The 17,020-nt window shown below is 44.8% G+C and overlaps 1 protein-coding gene across 4 annotated transcripts in view; it reads right to left on the reverse strand.

Annotated features, from left to right (window-relative positions):
* Positions 1-251: 251 nt before the first annotated feature.
* The window catches only part of stard13 (StAR related lipid transfer domain containing 13), a 363,098-nt gene continuing 346,329 nt past the window's right edge, over positions 252-17,020 (reverse strand). For all 4 annotated transcript variants that reach the window (XM_033022887.1, XM_033022886.1, XM_033022889.1 and 1 more), the window contains 8 exons: positions 14,324-14,483; positions 11,338-11,536; positions 8,781-8,991; positions 7,157-7,271; positions 5,664-5,885; positions 4,261-4,478; positions 2,594-2,770; positions 252-1,557 (listed from right to left, as the gene is read on the reverse strand). In XM_033022887.1, coding sequence (XP_032878778.1) covers positions 1,440-1,557; positions 2,594-2,770; positions 4,261-4,478; positions 5,664-5,885; positions 7,157-7,271; positions 8,781-8,991; positions 11,338-11,536; positions 14,324-14,483 — 1,420 coding nt within the window. In that variant the 3' untranslated portion in view covers positions 252-1,439. The remainder of the gene's footprint in view (positions 1,558-2,593; positions 2,771-4,260; positions 4,479-5,663; positions 5,886-7,156; positions 7,272-8,780; positions 8,992-11,337; positions 11,537-14,323; positions 14,484-17,020) is intronic.

The raw sequence follows: 17,020 nt of genomic DNA on the forward strand, positions 1-17,020 counted from the left end.
CACAATCATTTAAGAGTAACTGCACCTTGAATATTGCGTAGGAAAATATCGGGAAAATTATAATGTGTTTTTAAAACATGCCCAGTAAAATTATGGAATATAATTAATACTATATCCTCCCCAGAAATGTTCTTAACAAGCTTCCAATATAAATGCGTGTGTGCATACTTATAAAAATGTGTGCGCGCGTGTAATATACACACACAAACATATATGGACACACACACACATATATATAAACACGTGTGTATTTATATATGTGTGTATTTATATGTGTGTGCATTTAGATATGTGTGTGTTTAGATATGTGTGTGTTTAGATATGTGTGTGCATTTATGTGTGTGCATTTATGTGTGTGCATTTATGTGTGTGTGTGTGTGTGTGTGTGTGTGTGTGTGTGTGTGTGTGTGTGTGTGTGTGTGTGTGTGTGTGTGTGTGTGTGCGTGCGTGCGTGCAGCATATTGGAAAGGAGGGACTTAGTGAAACAGTCTACTCTATTTGTACATGCACATTACTTCTAGGTCTGTTGATGGTTCTGAAGAACACAAAAGTGCTGGAGTAACTCAGCGGGTCAGGCAGCATCTCTGGAGAATCTGGATGGGCGACATTTCGGGTCAGGACCCTTCTTCAGACTATTTTCATGACAGGTAGTCAACGGCAACGTATCAAATGCAAATCTGACCTTGATAAAGGTCACAGCCAAATTGGCCTCGCATCAGGCATGTACAGAAAATGCTGCATCAAATTCAATGGCAAGATATTGGGTTCATAATGACAGGAACATCAGCTCATTAGCCAGCACAACAGCTGATTGTTAAAGACTTAAAATCTGGATACAGTTTTATATATATTTATGCTTATTCTTCATAGATATCTTTATTATCTACATATATATATATATATTTATTATGCACATATATCTATATAAATGAAAATGCTTCTCAGAAGCATCTATTCCTCAAAGCTGTGCAAGGCACAGATTAAAATCGTGTGTAGTTTAGTGGATTTTATTATTTAGGAGCCCCATTACAACGTCCTCGACCTAGAGCCCACTGTGCCCACATGGATAAATTAAAAACGAAAAAGAAATGTTGAAACAATAGCTTTCCTAACAGCTCTGGTTGGCGTGATCTTTTAGAAACCGATTCAGCAACGGGCTCAGGGATTTTAAGAGCTCGAATCACAGACAAAGAGGCGATGTTGGCACGTTCACCACATACAATGTAGTTCAACACCACTGTGTCAATAATCCCGAGGAATACCATGGCAACCGTATAGCACTGCGAGATTTCTAGCAGGCGAGTCGCTTGATAATTTTACAAATCTATTCACCAGACGATCCATCATTAGTGTGAATCACTTCATCGTCCCTTTCTCCATTTCCTTGTGTACGTATCCTGTCAAATGACATCCATTTTCCTCCCGGAGTCTTTGCCTTTTCAGATCTTGGTTTCTGGCCCTTCTGCATTGATAGGTTGAAATGAGTTCCTAATTCGAGCAACGTCTGCGGCACAGAGATATCCAAAGGCTTTGTTGTACCATTCTGGAGTCCGACCCCTTTAAAACAAAACACACGCACACACACATACTTTTAGATGTAGAAACAAAGAACTGTAGATGCTGGTTTACACACAAAATAACACAATGTGCTGGAGTAACTCAACATCGCTGGAGGACATGGTTAGGCCACGTTTCGGGTCGAGATATTTCATCAGATTTTTGGATATCAGTGCGAATGGACATCAGCAATCTGAGATAAGTGTGCATTCACATCTGGGCATAGAGCATACAGTACACACAAGGAACTGCAGATGCCAGAATCTTGTGTGGAACACAGAGTACATGAGTAACTCAGTGGGTCAGGCAGCATCTCTGGAGAACATGGACTGGTGATGTTTCAGGTCGGGACCATTCTTCAGACTGATGGGGTCCTTCTTCAGAAGCGTTTAGTTTAGGTTAGTTTCGCGGAACAGGCCCTTCGGCCCACCGTGTAAACACTAACCATCGATCACCTGCATACTAATTCTATCCTACAATACAATACCGTTTATTGTCATTTGAACCTACACACTAGGAGCAACTTACAAAAGCCAACTAACCTCCAAACCCATGGGAGGAAACCGCAGCATCTGGAGGAAACCCACGCGGTCACTGGGAGAATGTGCAAACTCCATACAGACAGCACCCGAGGACAGGATCGAACCCGGGTCTCTGGCGCTGTGATGCAAAATGTCTACCAGCTGTTTCTGTGCTGTGTAACTCAATGAACTCTCGTTTTCAGCTGTTAGTATCTGATTCTTGGATCGTGTCTTACTATTTTAGAGTCACAGTCATACAGCATTGAAACAGGCCCTTCGGCCCAATTTGCCCATGCTGATCTAGATGCCCCATCTACACTAGTCCCACCTGCCCAAGTTTGGCCCTTATCCCTCTAAACCTATCCTATCCATGTACCTGTCCAAACTGTAAATAATATGGTAGCTCTTCAAGGACAAGCATAGTCCCAAAACGTTACTGGCCATTTGTTGAAGTAGTAAAGGTACAATGTGTAAAACACGTATTAAAAACACCATGAGCATAGGATTTTATTTACCTCAGATCAACTCGGCTGATTTGAGTCATTCTGGATTTCCCAGAGCCACATGGCTCAATCAGACACTGACTGTCCATGACCATGGCCCGCACTCCGCCCACCAGGGGTGCCTCGTCATGCTCTATAGAGATGGCTACCAGGGCACTGGTTCCTTTCGGTAAATCCGTCCGCCACGTTCTGAAACAAAAATCAGAGATGAGGAAGGTTATTCCCTTCTTAATCAAATGTAGAAAAGTAGAATGAGAGGCCTGAAACTTGAAGTCTTGGCAAAACATAGCAGCGAAGGTAGCTACCCACGAATATTCATCAACGCCTGTGCCACGGGTTTTCCCCTCTGTTACTGCCTGGCGTTACCTAAACTTATCTATAGTATTAGAACAGGTAACAAGTGGGGTATTTAGTTTATTTTAATTTAACGTGGAAACAGGCCCATTGACGTACCTTATAAAAGTTGTGATAGTACCTGCCTCACCCACCTCCTCTGGCAACTCGTTCCCTATCACCACCATCCATAGAACACAAAACATTACAGCACAGGTACAGACTTTTTGGCCCACAATGTCTATGTCGAACATGATGACAAGTTAAAATAACCTCATCTGCCTGCACATGGTCCTTACCCCTCCACGCCCTGCATATCCATGTATCCAAGAGTTTCTACATTCTCCCTGTGATCGCTTAGGTTTTCTTCAGTTGCTCTGGTTTCCTCCCACATTCCAAACAAGTGCAGATGTGTAGGTTAATTGGCTTCTGAAAATTGTCCTTAGTAGGTAGCATAGAACTAGTTTACAGATGATGGCTGATCGGCACGGATTCAGTGGGCCGAAAGGCCAGTTCCAACACTGCATCTCCAAGCTAAACTATTCTTTGATTTGAAGTTGGAAAACTAAACCGCTGCATACAGTGCAAGCTGTGTGATATTGTCTAGTTTGCACCTATGATAGAAATGTTCAGATTGTTCTTACTTTTAAGTTTTCCTTATGGGTTAGAAACATAGAAAATAGGTGCAGGAGTAGGCTATTCGGCCCTTCGAGCCTGCACCGCCATTCAATATGATCATGGCTGATCATCCAACTCAGTATCCTGTACCTGCCTTCTCTCCATACCCCCTGATCCATTTAGCCACAAGGGCCACATCTAACTCCCTCTTAAATATAGCCAATGAACTGGCCTCAACTACATTCTGTGGCAGAGAATCCCAGAGATTCACCACTCTGTGTGAAAAAAGTTTTTCTCATCTCGGTCCTAAAAGATTTCCCCTTTATCCTTAAACTGTGACCCCTTGTTCTGGACTTCCCCAACATCGGGAACAATCTTCCTGCATCTAGCCTGTCCAACCCCTTAAGAATTTTGTAAGTTTCTATAAGATCCCCCCTCAATCTTCAAAATTCTAGCGAGTACAAGCCGAGTCCATCCGGACTTTCTTCATATGAAAGTCCTGACATCCCAGGAATCAGTCTGGTGAACCTTCTCTTTACTCCCTCTATGGCAAGAATGTCCCTCCTCAGATTAGGAGGCCAAAACTGTACGCAATACTCCAGGTGTGGTCTCACCAAGACCCTGTACAATCCATCACGTAATATTGCAACTGGAGATAGATTATTGGCGCATGACTCATTTTCATAGGCTAATGTCTGGCAAGCGTTGCTTTTATAATAAAAGCTCACCTCAGAGTGACAAAGTCTCTGCTGGGATGAGGGGCCATGCTGTTCAGGACATACTGGAAGACTTCTGTCTGCTTGTCCAGGCTCTCGATGATCTTCCACTGGAGGAGGTCATCGTCCCAAAGGTGCCGCTCTCTCAGCACCCGGCTTAGCACGACCGAGGGGGGAGCCTCCACCTCAATCGACACCTTCCACAGGCGGAGAGGGTGACCATCACCAACCTGTGCAGAGGAAACACACCGATGCATTACTTACATACACGCAGGGAGACAGTCCAATGACAGACACAAAGTGCTGCAGTAACTCAGTGGGTCAAGCAGCAGCTCTGGAGAACATGGATGGGTGACGTTTCGGGTCAGGACCCTTCTTCAGAATTCCCCTCTCCCCCCCCCCCTCCACCCACCCCATATTCTTTCCTCTGGCTTCACAATTCGCAACTCTTCAATTCATTCCCTTCACAGATGCTGCCTGATCCGATGAGTTCCTCCAACACTTTGTGAACACTCAAGAACATCGAACATAGAATAGTAGAGAACAGGAATGGGCTCTTCAGCTCACAATGTTTGTGCTGAACATGATGCCGTTAAACTCTCATCTGCATGGATGTGATCCATATCCTCTATTCCTTGCACTTCCATGTGCCTGTCCAAAGGCATCTTAAACTCCATGCCAACAATCAGTCTGAAGAAGGATCCTGACAGAAAGCCGCACCTATCCTTGTTCTTCAGAGATGCTCCCTGACCTGGTGAGTTACTCCTGCACTTTGTGTCTGTTTTTGTAACACAGCAACAGTGGTTCCTTGCTTCTACCTTGAGACATTCCAATGCACTGACTGAGCAATTGCCAATTTATGGGTGAGAACCACAGACTCAGGTCCTTCCGCTGCTGGACATTGAGAGGCAGATTCCGGTGGGGACACGCCTCAAACAAGGGATGGAATGTCACCCCACGGGCCACATGATTGGTGAGGATGTGGTATTTAAAAACATGTGCTAACACTGCTGAGTATAACACTATTGAAAATATTGAGACTCTGAATATATGAAGAGTTTAGTTTAGTTTAGAGATACAACATGGAAATAGACCCTTCGGCCCATCGATTACACACTGAGTGTCGATCACCCGTTCACACTAGTTTTATGTTATCCACGCCCCACATCCTAGGGGCAATTTACAGAGGCCAATTGAACTACAAACCTGCACGTCTTTAGGATGTGGGAGGATCCTGGAGCACCTGGAGGAAACCTACGCAGTCACAGGAAGAACGTGCAAACCCCACACGGACAGCACCCGAGGTCAGGATCGAACCAGGGTCTCTGGCGCTGTGAGACAGCGGCACTACTAGGTGTCAAAAAGGTATTTACACAATCAAAAAATTATTGAAATTAATTGAAGAATTTACATACCTTCTTATAAGCAAGTTCAATGTTGTCAAGGCATGAACATGAAATCCAGCCTTTAAATTTCTCTCTGGCTTCTTTGTGAAGGTTCTGTATTAGATTCTCCAGGTACGTCTGGTAGTTTGCCCCCTCATCTTCCAGGTGCTTGCCCAGTTCCTCCAGAGTCAAAGGGTGTGCATCAGCTTCAATGTAGGAGTTCCGTGATTGTGTCATCACATCCTGAGGGATCTATTCCAAGAAGAGAACATAGGTTTAAGGCGAAGGGGAAAAGATTCAATAGAAATCTGAGGGGTAATTTTCTACACAAAGGGGGGTGGGTGTATGGAACAAGCTGCCGGAAGAGGTAGTTGAGGCAGTGATCTCTATTGGTCCGACAAAATGGATAATCCAGAAATGGTCTGGAACTAAGGATGTTAGAAAATTGGTGATGGATCTGTAATAGCCCTAGGATTACATGTTTGAATGAAACATGGATGTGCAAGATATGGAGCGTTGTAAATCATGTGCAGTCAGAGGAGATTAGTTTACCTTGGGGCAGAAAAAAAGACAGGGATGTTGCCTGACACGTTATTACTCCAGCACTTTGTGTCTTTTTTTGTAGACCAGAATCTGCACGTTCCTGTTTCTACATCGTTAGTTTAACTTGAATCTGGCATCGTGTTTAGCACGGACATTGTGGGCCAAAGAGCCTGTTCCTCTGCTGTTTAAGAAGGAACTGCAGATGCTGGAAAATCAAAGGTAGACAAAATTGCTGGAGAAACTCAGCGGTTGAGGCAGCATCTATGGAGCGAAGGAAATAGGCGACGTTTCGGGTCGAGACCCTTCTTCAGTGTTCTATGAATCCAGTTCTCATTATTCAGGTGTATGGACCTGGTGTCTACCTAATCTGTCCTCAATGAACAAATTCCCATATCCAAGATTTAATCGGGTGAACCTTGCTTGCACATCCTTCATCGCAAGCGTATCCATCTTCGGGCAAGGATATCAGATCCGTACACAGTATCCCAGATACTGTTTCTCCAGAGGTCTACGTAATTGGAGCAACATCGTTCAATTCTAAGATTCACATCCTCTTGCATTATACTGCGTACTTCCTTACTTATTATTGAATTGTTTACAATATGTTATATTTTATTTGACTAGTTATCATGCAAAACAAGGCTTTGTACTCCAGCACACACAATAATAATAAACCTAAACCTTTATAACATTTATGGTAGAAACAAGGAATTGCAGATGCTAGTTTACAAAAAGGACACAAAGTGTTGGTGTAACAGTAATTCTGGGAGAACATGGATAGGTGACTTTTCAGTCAAAAGGACCTGACCAGAAACATTACCTATCCATGTTCTCCAGAGATGCTGCCTGAATTCCTCCAGCACTTTACGTCACTTGTATATTAATTATGCAGGTCATTCAAGATAACTGTTATCAACATTTATTCTCCAAAGTGTCACAGATTTAACATTCTTCAGTTTAGGGACTGAGAACCGACTCACCTGGAAAATTTTGTTGCACTCTGCAATCATCTGTGCCAAGCCCTGAGTTGCTGCCAAGTTTTCGTTCAAATCTTTCTGATCAGGTTTCCCTGTTGCATACTTGCGCTGCATTACCCTATTACAATCAAACAGGGAAAAGTTAGCTCTCAATCAAAGATAACCGGAAAAGATTAGGCACACACAAAGAACACCTAAAAATATTGTTTGCCAATTAGGGGGCCTTCTGGTTTTTACTCAGTAAGTCACTCAGGCAGCGTCAGACTAATTAGCTAATTATGGAGAATGATTTGTGGGTGTCAGACGCTGCTATAGTATTAGAAGTGAGGATGATAAAGCTATTTTATATCCCAACTCATAAAATAAATTACAAAAAGGTACCAATTTACCAAGACAAGGCTGCTAGTTCCAACAGACAACGTGCTGGAGTAACTCAACGGATCAGGCAGCATCTCTGGAGACAATGATTAGGCGGCATTATGGCTCACACAATGTCACCTATCCATGTTCTCCAGAGATACTACCTGACCCACTCCAGAACTTGTCTCTTTTTTGGTAAACCAGCATCTGCAGTTCCTGTGTCTACTACTTCCAACACATTACATTAATTTACCCTGACAAGTATTTTGGTCCAACCTGCTTATTTGCCTGTGCAGATCTCCTAAGGAAATTAAACTGTTGTGAAATTTAGCAATGATTCCCAAACATTAATTGCATGAAATGTTGAGAACTAGGTGTTAAAGCAGTTTGTTTGCACATCCCTATATAATGCACACTCAAAGACCTGCAGATGTTGGAACCTTGACCAAAAGAAAAGTACTGGAGGAACTCAACATTCTCCAAAGATGCTGCCTGACCCGCTGAGTTACTCCAGCACTTTGTGTTCTTTCTCCCTATATAACATTGCTGTTTTACTCAGGTGTGTGATTGTTGGAAGTCTAAGAAGGGGTGGGATAGGGGACAGTTGAATCTCAGGGTGGTTGGTAGGGGGCACAGGTTGAGGCACACATCCCATTGGATAAGCCTGCAGGAGGATCAATGTGTTGGATTTTGCAGCCAGATAACAGGTGGTGGTTACATGGAATGAGCTGACAGAGGAGGTGGTTGAGGCAGGTACAATAACATTGGGACAGGTAAATGGATAGGAAACGTTTGGAAGGATATGGGCCAATCGTGGGCAAATGGGACTTGGTTAGATGGGGCATCTTGGTTGGCATGGGCAAGTTGGGCCAAAGGGCTTGTTTCCGTGCTGTATGACCCTTTAACTCTATAATGCAAAAGAAGACCGATTGACAGTTTCTTGCTTCTGCGCGAGTGGGGTATGGTGCTCGCAGGCAATGCATGCCCGAGTGGCATCAATATGTTCATTGCATTGCACTTGATATCACTCTGCATCCCTGCTGACCACTGTGCCATACTCATGATGCATAGGAAACACATGGAACAAATCTATACACCCTGCAATTCCTGCTTAAGATCAGACCATTAATTACATGTCCCTCTGGAGCTCACTGGGTGAAAGAATATCTAGCCCCAGTCGCTGTTATTAAACCGCGGAAAAAGTAACTGCATGTCAAATGCCTAATTTCCGATTTTACTTGTGGTATCCAGGATGTGAGAGGCCTACCTTGGCGAGGCGCATCCTTTCTTTAGCAAGTTGAGGTGGAAGAGGGAAGGAGCAAGGCAGACGGCAAGGTTCATGGCAGTCATTTGGTTTTCAGTTACGGACGTAACGTCGCTGAGGAAACAGAGAAGTGTCTGCAGGACCTCACGGTTTTCATCGGCCATCAGCATGCTGGCTGCCTGCACCGCCTGGAGCCTCTGCTCTCTGGGGACATCTGCACGGCAAAGCCAACAGACATTGTTAGAGAAGAAAGACTGCTTGAGAAGAACAAAATTTGTTTGAGTCAGTCATAGAGTCATAGTCATAGAGTCATGCAGTGTGGAAACCGGCCACACCGACCAACATGTCCCATCTACACTAGTCCCACCTGCCCATATATCTCTCTAAAAATATCATATCCATGTATCTGTCCAAATGTTTATTAAACGTTGCGATAATATCTGCATCAACTAACTCCTCTGGCAGCTCGTTCCATACACCAACCCCCTTGAGTGAAAAAGTTACCCGAGGGGTATTAAATCTTCTCCCGCCCCCCCCATCTGAAACCTATGTCCACTGGTTCTCAATTCCCCGACTCGGGGCAAGAGACTCTGTGCGTCTAACCTCGATTCCTCTCATGATTTTGTACACCTCTATAAGATCACCACTCATCCTCCCGTGCTCCAAGGAACAGAGTCCTGGTGTTTGATTGAAAGATACAGCATGAAAACAGGCCCTTCGGCCCACTGTGTCCACGCTGGTTCACACCAGAACACAAAGTGCTGGAGTAACTCAGCAAGTCCGGCAGCATCTGTGGAGGACATGGATGGCGATATTTCAGTTCAGGACCCTTCTTCAGACTAAATTCCCCGACCCTAAATGTCACCCTTCCATGTCCTCCACAGATGCTGGCTGACCCAGTAAGTTATTCCACCACTTTGCGTTCGACTCAAGATCCAGCATCAGCAGTTCCTCGAGTCTACCCATTGATACGAATTCTACGTTGTCCCACTTTCCCATCCACTCCCTACACACCAGGGGCAATTTTAGAGTCCAAATAATCTACACACCCACATGTCGTTGGGATGTGGGAGGAAACTGAAGGAAATTCACAGTCACAGGGAGAACGTGCAAACACCTCGCAGATATTCCCTGCGGTCAGGATCGAACCATGATCTCTGGCGCCGCGCCATTGTGCCTCCCTATGTTACAGCACACTTGTAAAAGCACTTAGATGCAGTGGGCTGCCTCGATCCGAACTCTGGGGTCAGCTCTTTATGAAGGGTCACATAAATTTGATGGGCAGGTTTTGCAGCAGAAGTTTGGTTGTTTATAAACCCTGTGCTAACTCTACAATGGCTGCAAGTCGAATGTCACGGAGGTCATGGAGAGACCGAGGTGGGCGTTGGGGATCAATTTGTGTGATTGATGAAGGCATTGTTAATAATAAGATACCTCTGTGCCTTGTAGACACAAGAAATTGCAGATACTGGTATACAAAAGAAAACAAAGTGCTAAGGTAACTCAGCGGGTCAGGCAGCACCCTAGAAAACATAGAAAATAGGTGCAGGAGGCCATTCGGCCCTTCGAGCCAGCACCGCCATTCATTGTGATCATGGCTGATCGTCCCCTATCAATAACCCGTGCTGAAAGAACGGCATCTCTGGAGAACATGGTCTGTTTACATTACATCTGGATAATGGTATAAATCGAGGCAGGGAGCATATTCTTCAATGAGGATCATTCTTTACTGAACATTGAACGAGGGTGGAGCCCATCATTTCACCACACCGTTCGAGATGTACTGCAGACCTAGACTCTGAAAGGTCCCGAACCAAAACACCACCTATCCAGAGACGTTGACCTAACTCAGCGGGTGAGGCAGTATCTATGGAGAGAAGAAATTGGCGACATTTCGGGTCGAGACCCTTCTTCGGACTGCAGTTCTGCGGACTACAGTTCCAGCATCTGCAGTTCTTCATTAAACATTTTGTCCACTCCACTGTAAAATCATCAGTCTGTAGAAGGATCTCGACCTGAAACGTCGCCAATTCCTTCTCTCCACAGATGCTGCCTCACCCGCTGAGTTTCTCCAGCATTTTTTGTCTACCCATCCAGAGGTGATGCCTGACCAGCTGAGTTACTCCAGCACATAGCGCCAGAGACCTGGGCTCGGTCTTGACTATGGGTACTGTCTATACGGAGTTTGTACGTTTTCCCTTTGTTTCCTCTGGGTGCTCGGGTTTCCTCCCACACTCCAAAGATGTATAGGTTTGAAGGTTAATTGGTTTCTGTAAATTGTACATTATCCCTAGTGTATCCTGTTGGGCAGAAGGGCCCATTTCCACGCTGCATTTCTAAAGTCTATGGTAAAAGTCAATACCACCTGCGCCACTGTGCTGTGTTTGTGAAATGTTTGCAGTTTAGCTTACACAAATGAATGTTGGTGTTTTGTACTCTATCATTGTTAATTACTCTACACCTTCTTGAAACACGTAGGTTCAATTCCAAAGAATATGAATCAAGATTTGAGCTACAGAATGTTTGATCAAGCCCTGTCATCAGTAAATGGGATGCTTACACTGATAGATGTGTAGAAAGGTTTCCCCGAGTTTGCTGGTCAGCAGAGGATCGGGAAGATCGCGGAAGAACTGCTTCAGCATGTCAGCCACATCATACGGGCACTGATCTTCATAGTTGACAATATCCGGTGAAGCCTCGTTCATCTGCCGAAGTGCCTGAATTCGGGATTTGGCTCCAGATTTCCTGAAGAGACCCACCTACAATGGTATAAACATATGAGAATGTGGATAAAGAAAAGCACTACTTAAAGATGTTGACTAACAGACAAGGCCAAAACAAGATCACACAATTATTAAATCAGGGTGCCACAGTGGTAGAGCCACTACCTCACATCAAATTCATTGCTACAGACGGCTGTGTAGGCCAAGTCATTTTTAAGGTGAAGATTGACAGATTCCTGATTAGTCTGGGTTTATGGGGAGAAAGCAGGAGAATGGGGTTGAGAGGAAAAGATAGATAGAAACATAGAAAATAGGTGTAGGAGTAGGCCATTCGGCACTTCGAGCCTGCACCGCCATTCAATATGATCATGGCTGATCATCCAACTCAGTATCCTGTACCTGCCTTCTCTCCATACCCCCTGATCCCCTTAGCCACAAGGGCCACATCTAACTCCCTCTTAAATATAGTGAAAAATGTTTTTCTCATCTCGGTCCTAAAGGATTTCCCCTTTATCCTTAAACTGTGATCCCTTGTCCTGGACTTCCCCAACATTGGGAACAATCTTCCTAGATCAACCAAGATTGAATGGCAGAGTAGACCTGATGGGCTGAATGACCTAACTCTGCTCCTATAACTTATGAACAGCGCCAGAGACCCAGATTCGATCCTGACCTAGGGTGTTGTCTCAAAACCCACATTAGCAAACTGGCTAATGCATGAAAATTAGCCATACACACACACTGGCTAAGTATGGAACTGGTGCACTACAATACTGAGAACTATATTTTGTACTCTGTATCTTGCACTTTGCTCTACATATTGAACTTAGCTTTAAGGTGCATAGCATTTAAGGTGAGAGGGGCAAGGTTTAAAGGAGGTGTGCAAGGCAACTTCCTTTTTTTTTTTACACAGCAGGTGGGTGGTAAGTGCCTGGAACCCGCTGCCAGGGTTGTTGTTGGAGGCAGATCTGATAGCGACATTTTAGAAGCTTTTGGAAAGGCATGTAGATAGAAGGAAGGAAGGGAGGCGATATGGATTTTGTGCAGGTAGATACATGGCGTCCAAGCCAGGTGACTCTTTGCATGCTGATCCCAGAAGTGGATCTGCAATCATTCATTACAATCGCTCCACTCTTTTAAATCTTTATATCAACCTTTAAATGGACTTTACTGAACTTTATCTTGCACTAAACATTGTTCCTTTATCTATACACAGTGGACAGCTTGATTGTAATCATGTATAGTCTTTCCGCTGACTGGAAGGCACGCGACAAAAAAGCTTTTCGCTGTCCCTCGGTACACGTGACAATAAACTAAACTAAGGAGGCTCTTGGCATCATGTTCGTCAAAGACAAGGTGGGCCAAAGGGCCTATTCTTATGCTGTACTGCTCTATGTTCTACTTAGAAACATAGAAAATAGGTGCAGGAGTAGGCCATTCGGCCCTTCGAGCCTGCACCGCCATTCAATATGATCATGGCTGATCATCCAATTCAGTATCCTGTACCTGCCTTCTCTCCATACCCCCTGATCCCTTTAGCCACAAGGGCCACATCTAACTCCCTCTTAAATATAGCCAATGAACTGGCCTCAACTACCTTCTGCAGGAGAGAATTCCACAGATTCATCACTCTCTGTGTGAAAAAGGTTTTCCTCATCTCGGTCCTAAAAGATTTCCCCTTTATCCTTAAACTGTGACCCCTTGTTCTGGACTTCCCCAACATCGGGAACAATCTTCCTGCATCTAGCCTGTCCAACCCCTTAAGAATTTTGTACGTTTCTATAAGATCCCCCCTCAATCTTCTAAATTCTAGCGAGTACAAACCGAGTCTATCCAGTCTTTCTTCATATGAAAGTCCTGACATCCCAGGAATCAGTCTGGTGAACCTTCTCTGTACTCCCTCTATGGCAAGAATGTCTTTCCTCAGATTAGGAGACCAAAACTGTACGCAATACTCCAGGTGTGGTCTCACCAAGATCCTGTACAACTGCAGTAGAACCTCCCTGCCCACTCACCCAGCCTATCCAAGTCACCTTGCAGCCTCCTAGCATCCTCCTCACAGCTAACACTGCCCCCCAGCTTCGTGTCATCCGCAAACTTGGAGATGTTGCATTCAATTCCCTCGTCCAAATCATTAATATATATCGTAAATAGCTGGGGTTCCAGAACTGAGCCTTGTGGTACCCCACTAGTCACTGCCTGCCATTGTGAAAAGGACCCATTTACTCCTACTCTTTGCTTCCTGTCTGCCAGCCAGTTCTCTATCCACATCAATACTGAACCCCCAATACCGTATGCTTTAACTTTGTATACTAATCTCTTATGTGGGACCTTGTCGAAAGCCTTCTGAAAGTCCAGATATAACACATCCACTGGTTCTCCCTTATCCACTCTACTAGTTACATCCTCGAAAAATTCTATAAGATTCGTCAGACATGATTTACCCTTCATAAATCCATGCTGACTTTGTCCAATGATTTCACCACTTTCCAAATGTGCTGCTATCCCATCTTTAATAACTGATTCTAGCAGTTTCCCCACTACCGATGTTAGACTAACTGGTCTGTAATTCCCCGTTTTCTCTCTCCCTCCCTTTTTAACTTGAGTTTGACTTGATTGAATCCATGTACAGTATTATCTGATCTGCTTGGATTGCTTGCAGAACAAAGTATTTCACTGTACCATGGCACACATGACAATAATAAACCTAACCCTATAGATTATGAAGCACAAAAACGTAAAATGGGACAATTAATGAGAGATTTTCATATCATTGATGAAAGGTACATGATCTTATCTGTTTCAGAGCATTCATTCATGTACCTGATCCAGGCATTGACTCCTGAGATAACGCATGGCCTGTTGAATGCTCTGTGGGAGAGGCTGTCCTGTCCTCTGTACATGAACTATCAAAGGCACACCAAACACATTCTTGTCTTTGTAGTCGGGCACCTTCATCCTCTTCATGAACTTTGGCACAGACCTGCAAGAAATCATTGCACGTTACTTGCACAAAGGGAGCATGGTAGCACAGCTGGTAGTGCCACCGAGGCACACGGCGCCAGAGACCCGGAATAGGTCTTGACCGCGGGTTCCGTCTGCGTTGAGTTTATGCGTTCTGCCGTTGATCACGTGGATTTCCTTTGGGTGCGCCGGTTTCCTCCCATATCCCAAAGACGTGCATGTTTGTAGGTTAATTGGACTCTGTAAATTGCTCCTAATGTGCAGGGAATGGTTGTGAGTGGGATAACGTAGAACTAGTGCGAACTAGTTGTGAACTAGCATGATGGTCGGCATAGACTCGGTGGGCTGAAGGGCCTGTTTCAGTACTGTATCTATCAATGTGACTGCCCTACATATCAATCCCTTACACTGCAGAGTTCACACAGAGAAACAATGCACAATACGTAGCCCTATGAACCCTCTACAGTCAATGGAACTGGTGCGCTACAATGCTTAGAACTATATTTTACAGTATTATCAGATGCAATGGTATAGCATGCAAAACAAACCTTTTCAATGTACCTCGGTACATGTGACAATAATAAACCTAAACCTAAAAGTACAATTGAGTGCAGTTGCCTACAGGAAAGATTTAATAGGTACCCGAAGGACATCTTTGTCACGCAGAGGGTGGTGGGTATATGAAACGAGCTGCCATAGGTGGTGTTGAGACAGGTACTATAACAACATTTAAATGACACTTGGACAGGTACATGAATAGGAAAGATCTCTCCTTCAGGGAATTAGAAAATGGACCAAACATTTCCTGTTCTGATTCACCCAAATAGTTTCATTTTCCGGCCCTATTTTGTACATGGAGATGAAAAGATTTAGGGCCAAATGGGACTAAACTTAGATGTGGCACCTTGGTCGGCATGGACAAGTTGGGCCAAAGAGTTTGTTTCCGTGCTGTACGATTCTATAACATTAAATGTGACGTTGTTTGTAAAATCCACATCAAAACAAATTATTTTCATTAAAAATAATGAATGCACGACTTAATTTTGTTTAAAGCATTCCCCAGCCAACTGTGGTTGTCATGGAGACCTGAAGTAATTTGAAAGTGCTTAACTCCAAAGTGTACTGTGTGTAAAATTCCTTTCTAGTTCAGCACCAGGCTGTTATGACCAATCGTGGAAAAATTAATCAGGTGCATATTCATAGAATCATCTGAGAAGCGTTGCAAAAGAAAATGTCCAAAATAAATAGATTATTTAAAGCACCCTGACACGGCACCTACACTGCCAACAATTCTATGCCCTCACTGCCACTGCTATGTACATACGTTGTTCTGTGAATTAGCTACAGGTCTACCACCAATTTTCTGGCATCTGGTTGTCCGGTGCCTCCTCGAATCCATACAAAATTATGAGTGCGCACTTGAACATGGAAGTCCCTCCAAAAATGTGACGCCAAGGCCCGGTGAGGTGGCCAATCTTGACCTCATTGGGATTTCAGCGGCCAATCAGTAGGTTGAGTTTACCCTCTGCAGCCGAGGCTCTAGAACGCTGGCCCGACAGATCCATTCCCATAGCCAACTTCCGCGGCCGAAATCTTGGCCCCCCCTAGGCAGTGACCTCGGTTGGTCCAGCAAAATGGATAATCCAGCAAGGTTTTGGAACCAAAATATCTGTGGTGGACATGTGTTCCAACTGCTATGTGTAATTGTTCAAGAAGGAACTGCAGATGCTGGAAGATCGAAGGTACACAAAAATGCTGGAGAAACTCAGCTGAGTTTCTCCAGCATTTTTGTGTACCTGCTATGTGTAATTGTTCTTTCAGTTAGTTGGGTCACTTGGGTCAACTCAAGAGCTCCCGTGGATTTTGAAGAAACAGCAGCAAAGAGAAGCAGGACAAAGCAGTGATTGGCTCTAGCCCGGGTGGGAGGAGAGTGGGAGAAGTGAGTCAGAGGGGGAAAACTGAAGAATGTGGTTTGTAAATTGGTAAATTAGGCAATTTATCTGTCAATATAAGCAAGAAGACTGAGGGAGCAGCCTTGATAGGGAAGTGCCGTGTGAGTCTTTGGCTCAAGAGTCTTCGGCGAGGAGGCTGAGGGGAGGAGGCTGAGGGGAGGAGGCGACGCATAAAGCTCGAGAGGACGGAACGCGGTGAACACATGTCGGGGCAGATGAGACAGTGTGAGGCTTGCAGAATGTGGGAGCCCAGGGACACGGATGGAGCCTCTGGCAGCTACAACTGTGGCAAGTGTGTCCAGCTTCAGCTCCTAAATAACCGTGTTGGGGCACTGGAGAAGCAGCTGGATGACCTCAGGGCCTTCCGGGAAAACAAGAGTTTCCTGGACAGGACCTACAGTGAGGTAGTCACGCCGAGGATACGGGAAGAACCAAGGTGTGTGACGGAGAGAAGGTGTGGAAATCGTGGAGTGCAGGAGACCCAGGTGGCTGTGCCTAATGAAAACAGGTACGCAACAGGAGACGATGTTTCCAGTCCGAGCAGCGGACACGTCGGTGGCTCCAATCCTAGAGATGGGACTCGACCGGCGAGACCGACGTTGGG

This window comes from Amblyraja radiata, chromosome 6 (assembly GCF_010909765.2).
Source record: "Amblyraja radiata isolate CabotCenter1 chromosome 6, sAmbRad1.1.pri, whole genome shotgun sequence".
Classification (NCBI taxonomy): Eukaryota; Metazoa; Chordata; class Chondrichthyes; order Rajiformes; family Rajidae; genus Amblyraja; species Amblyraja radiata.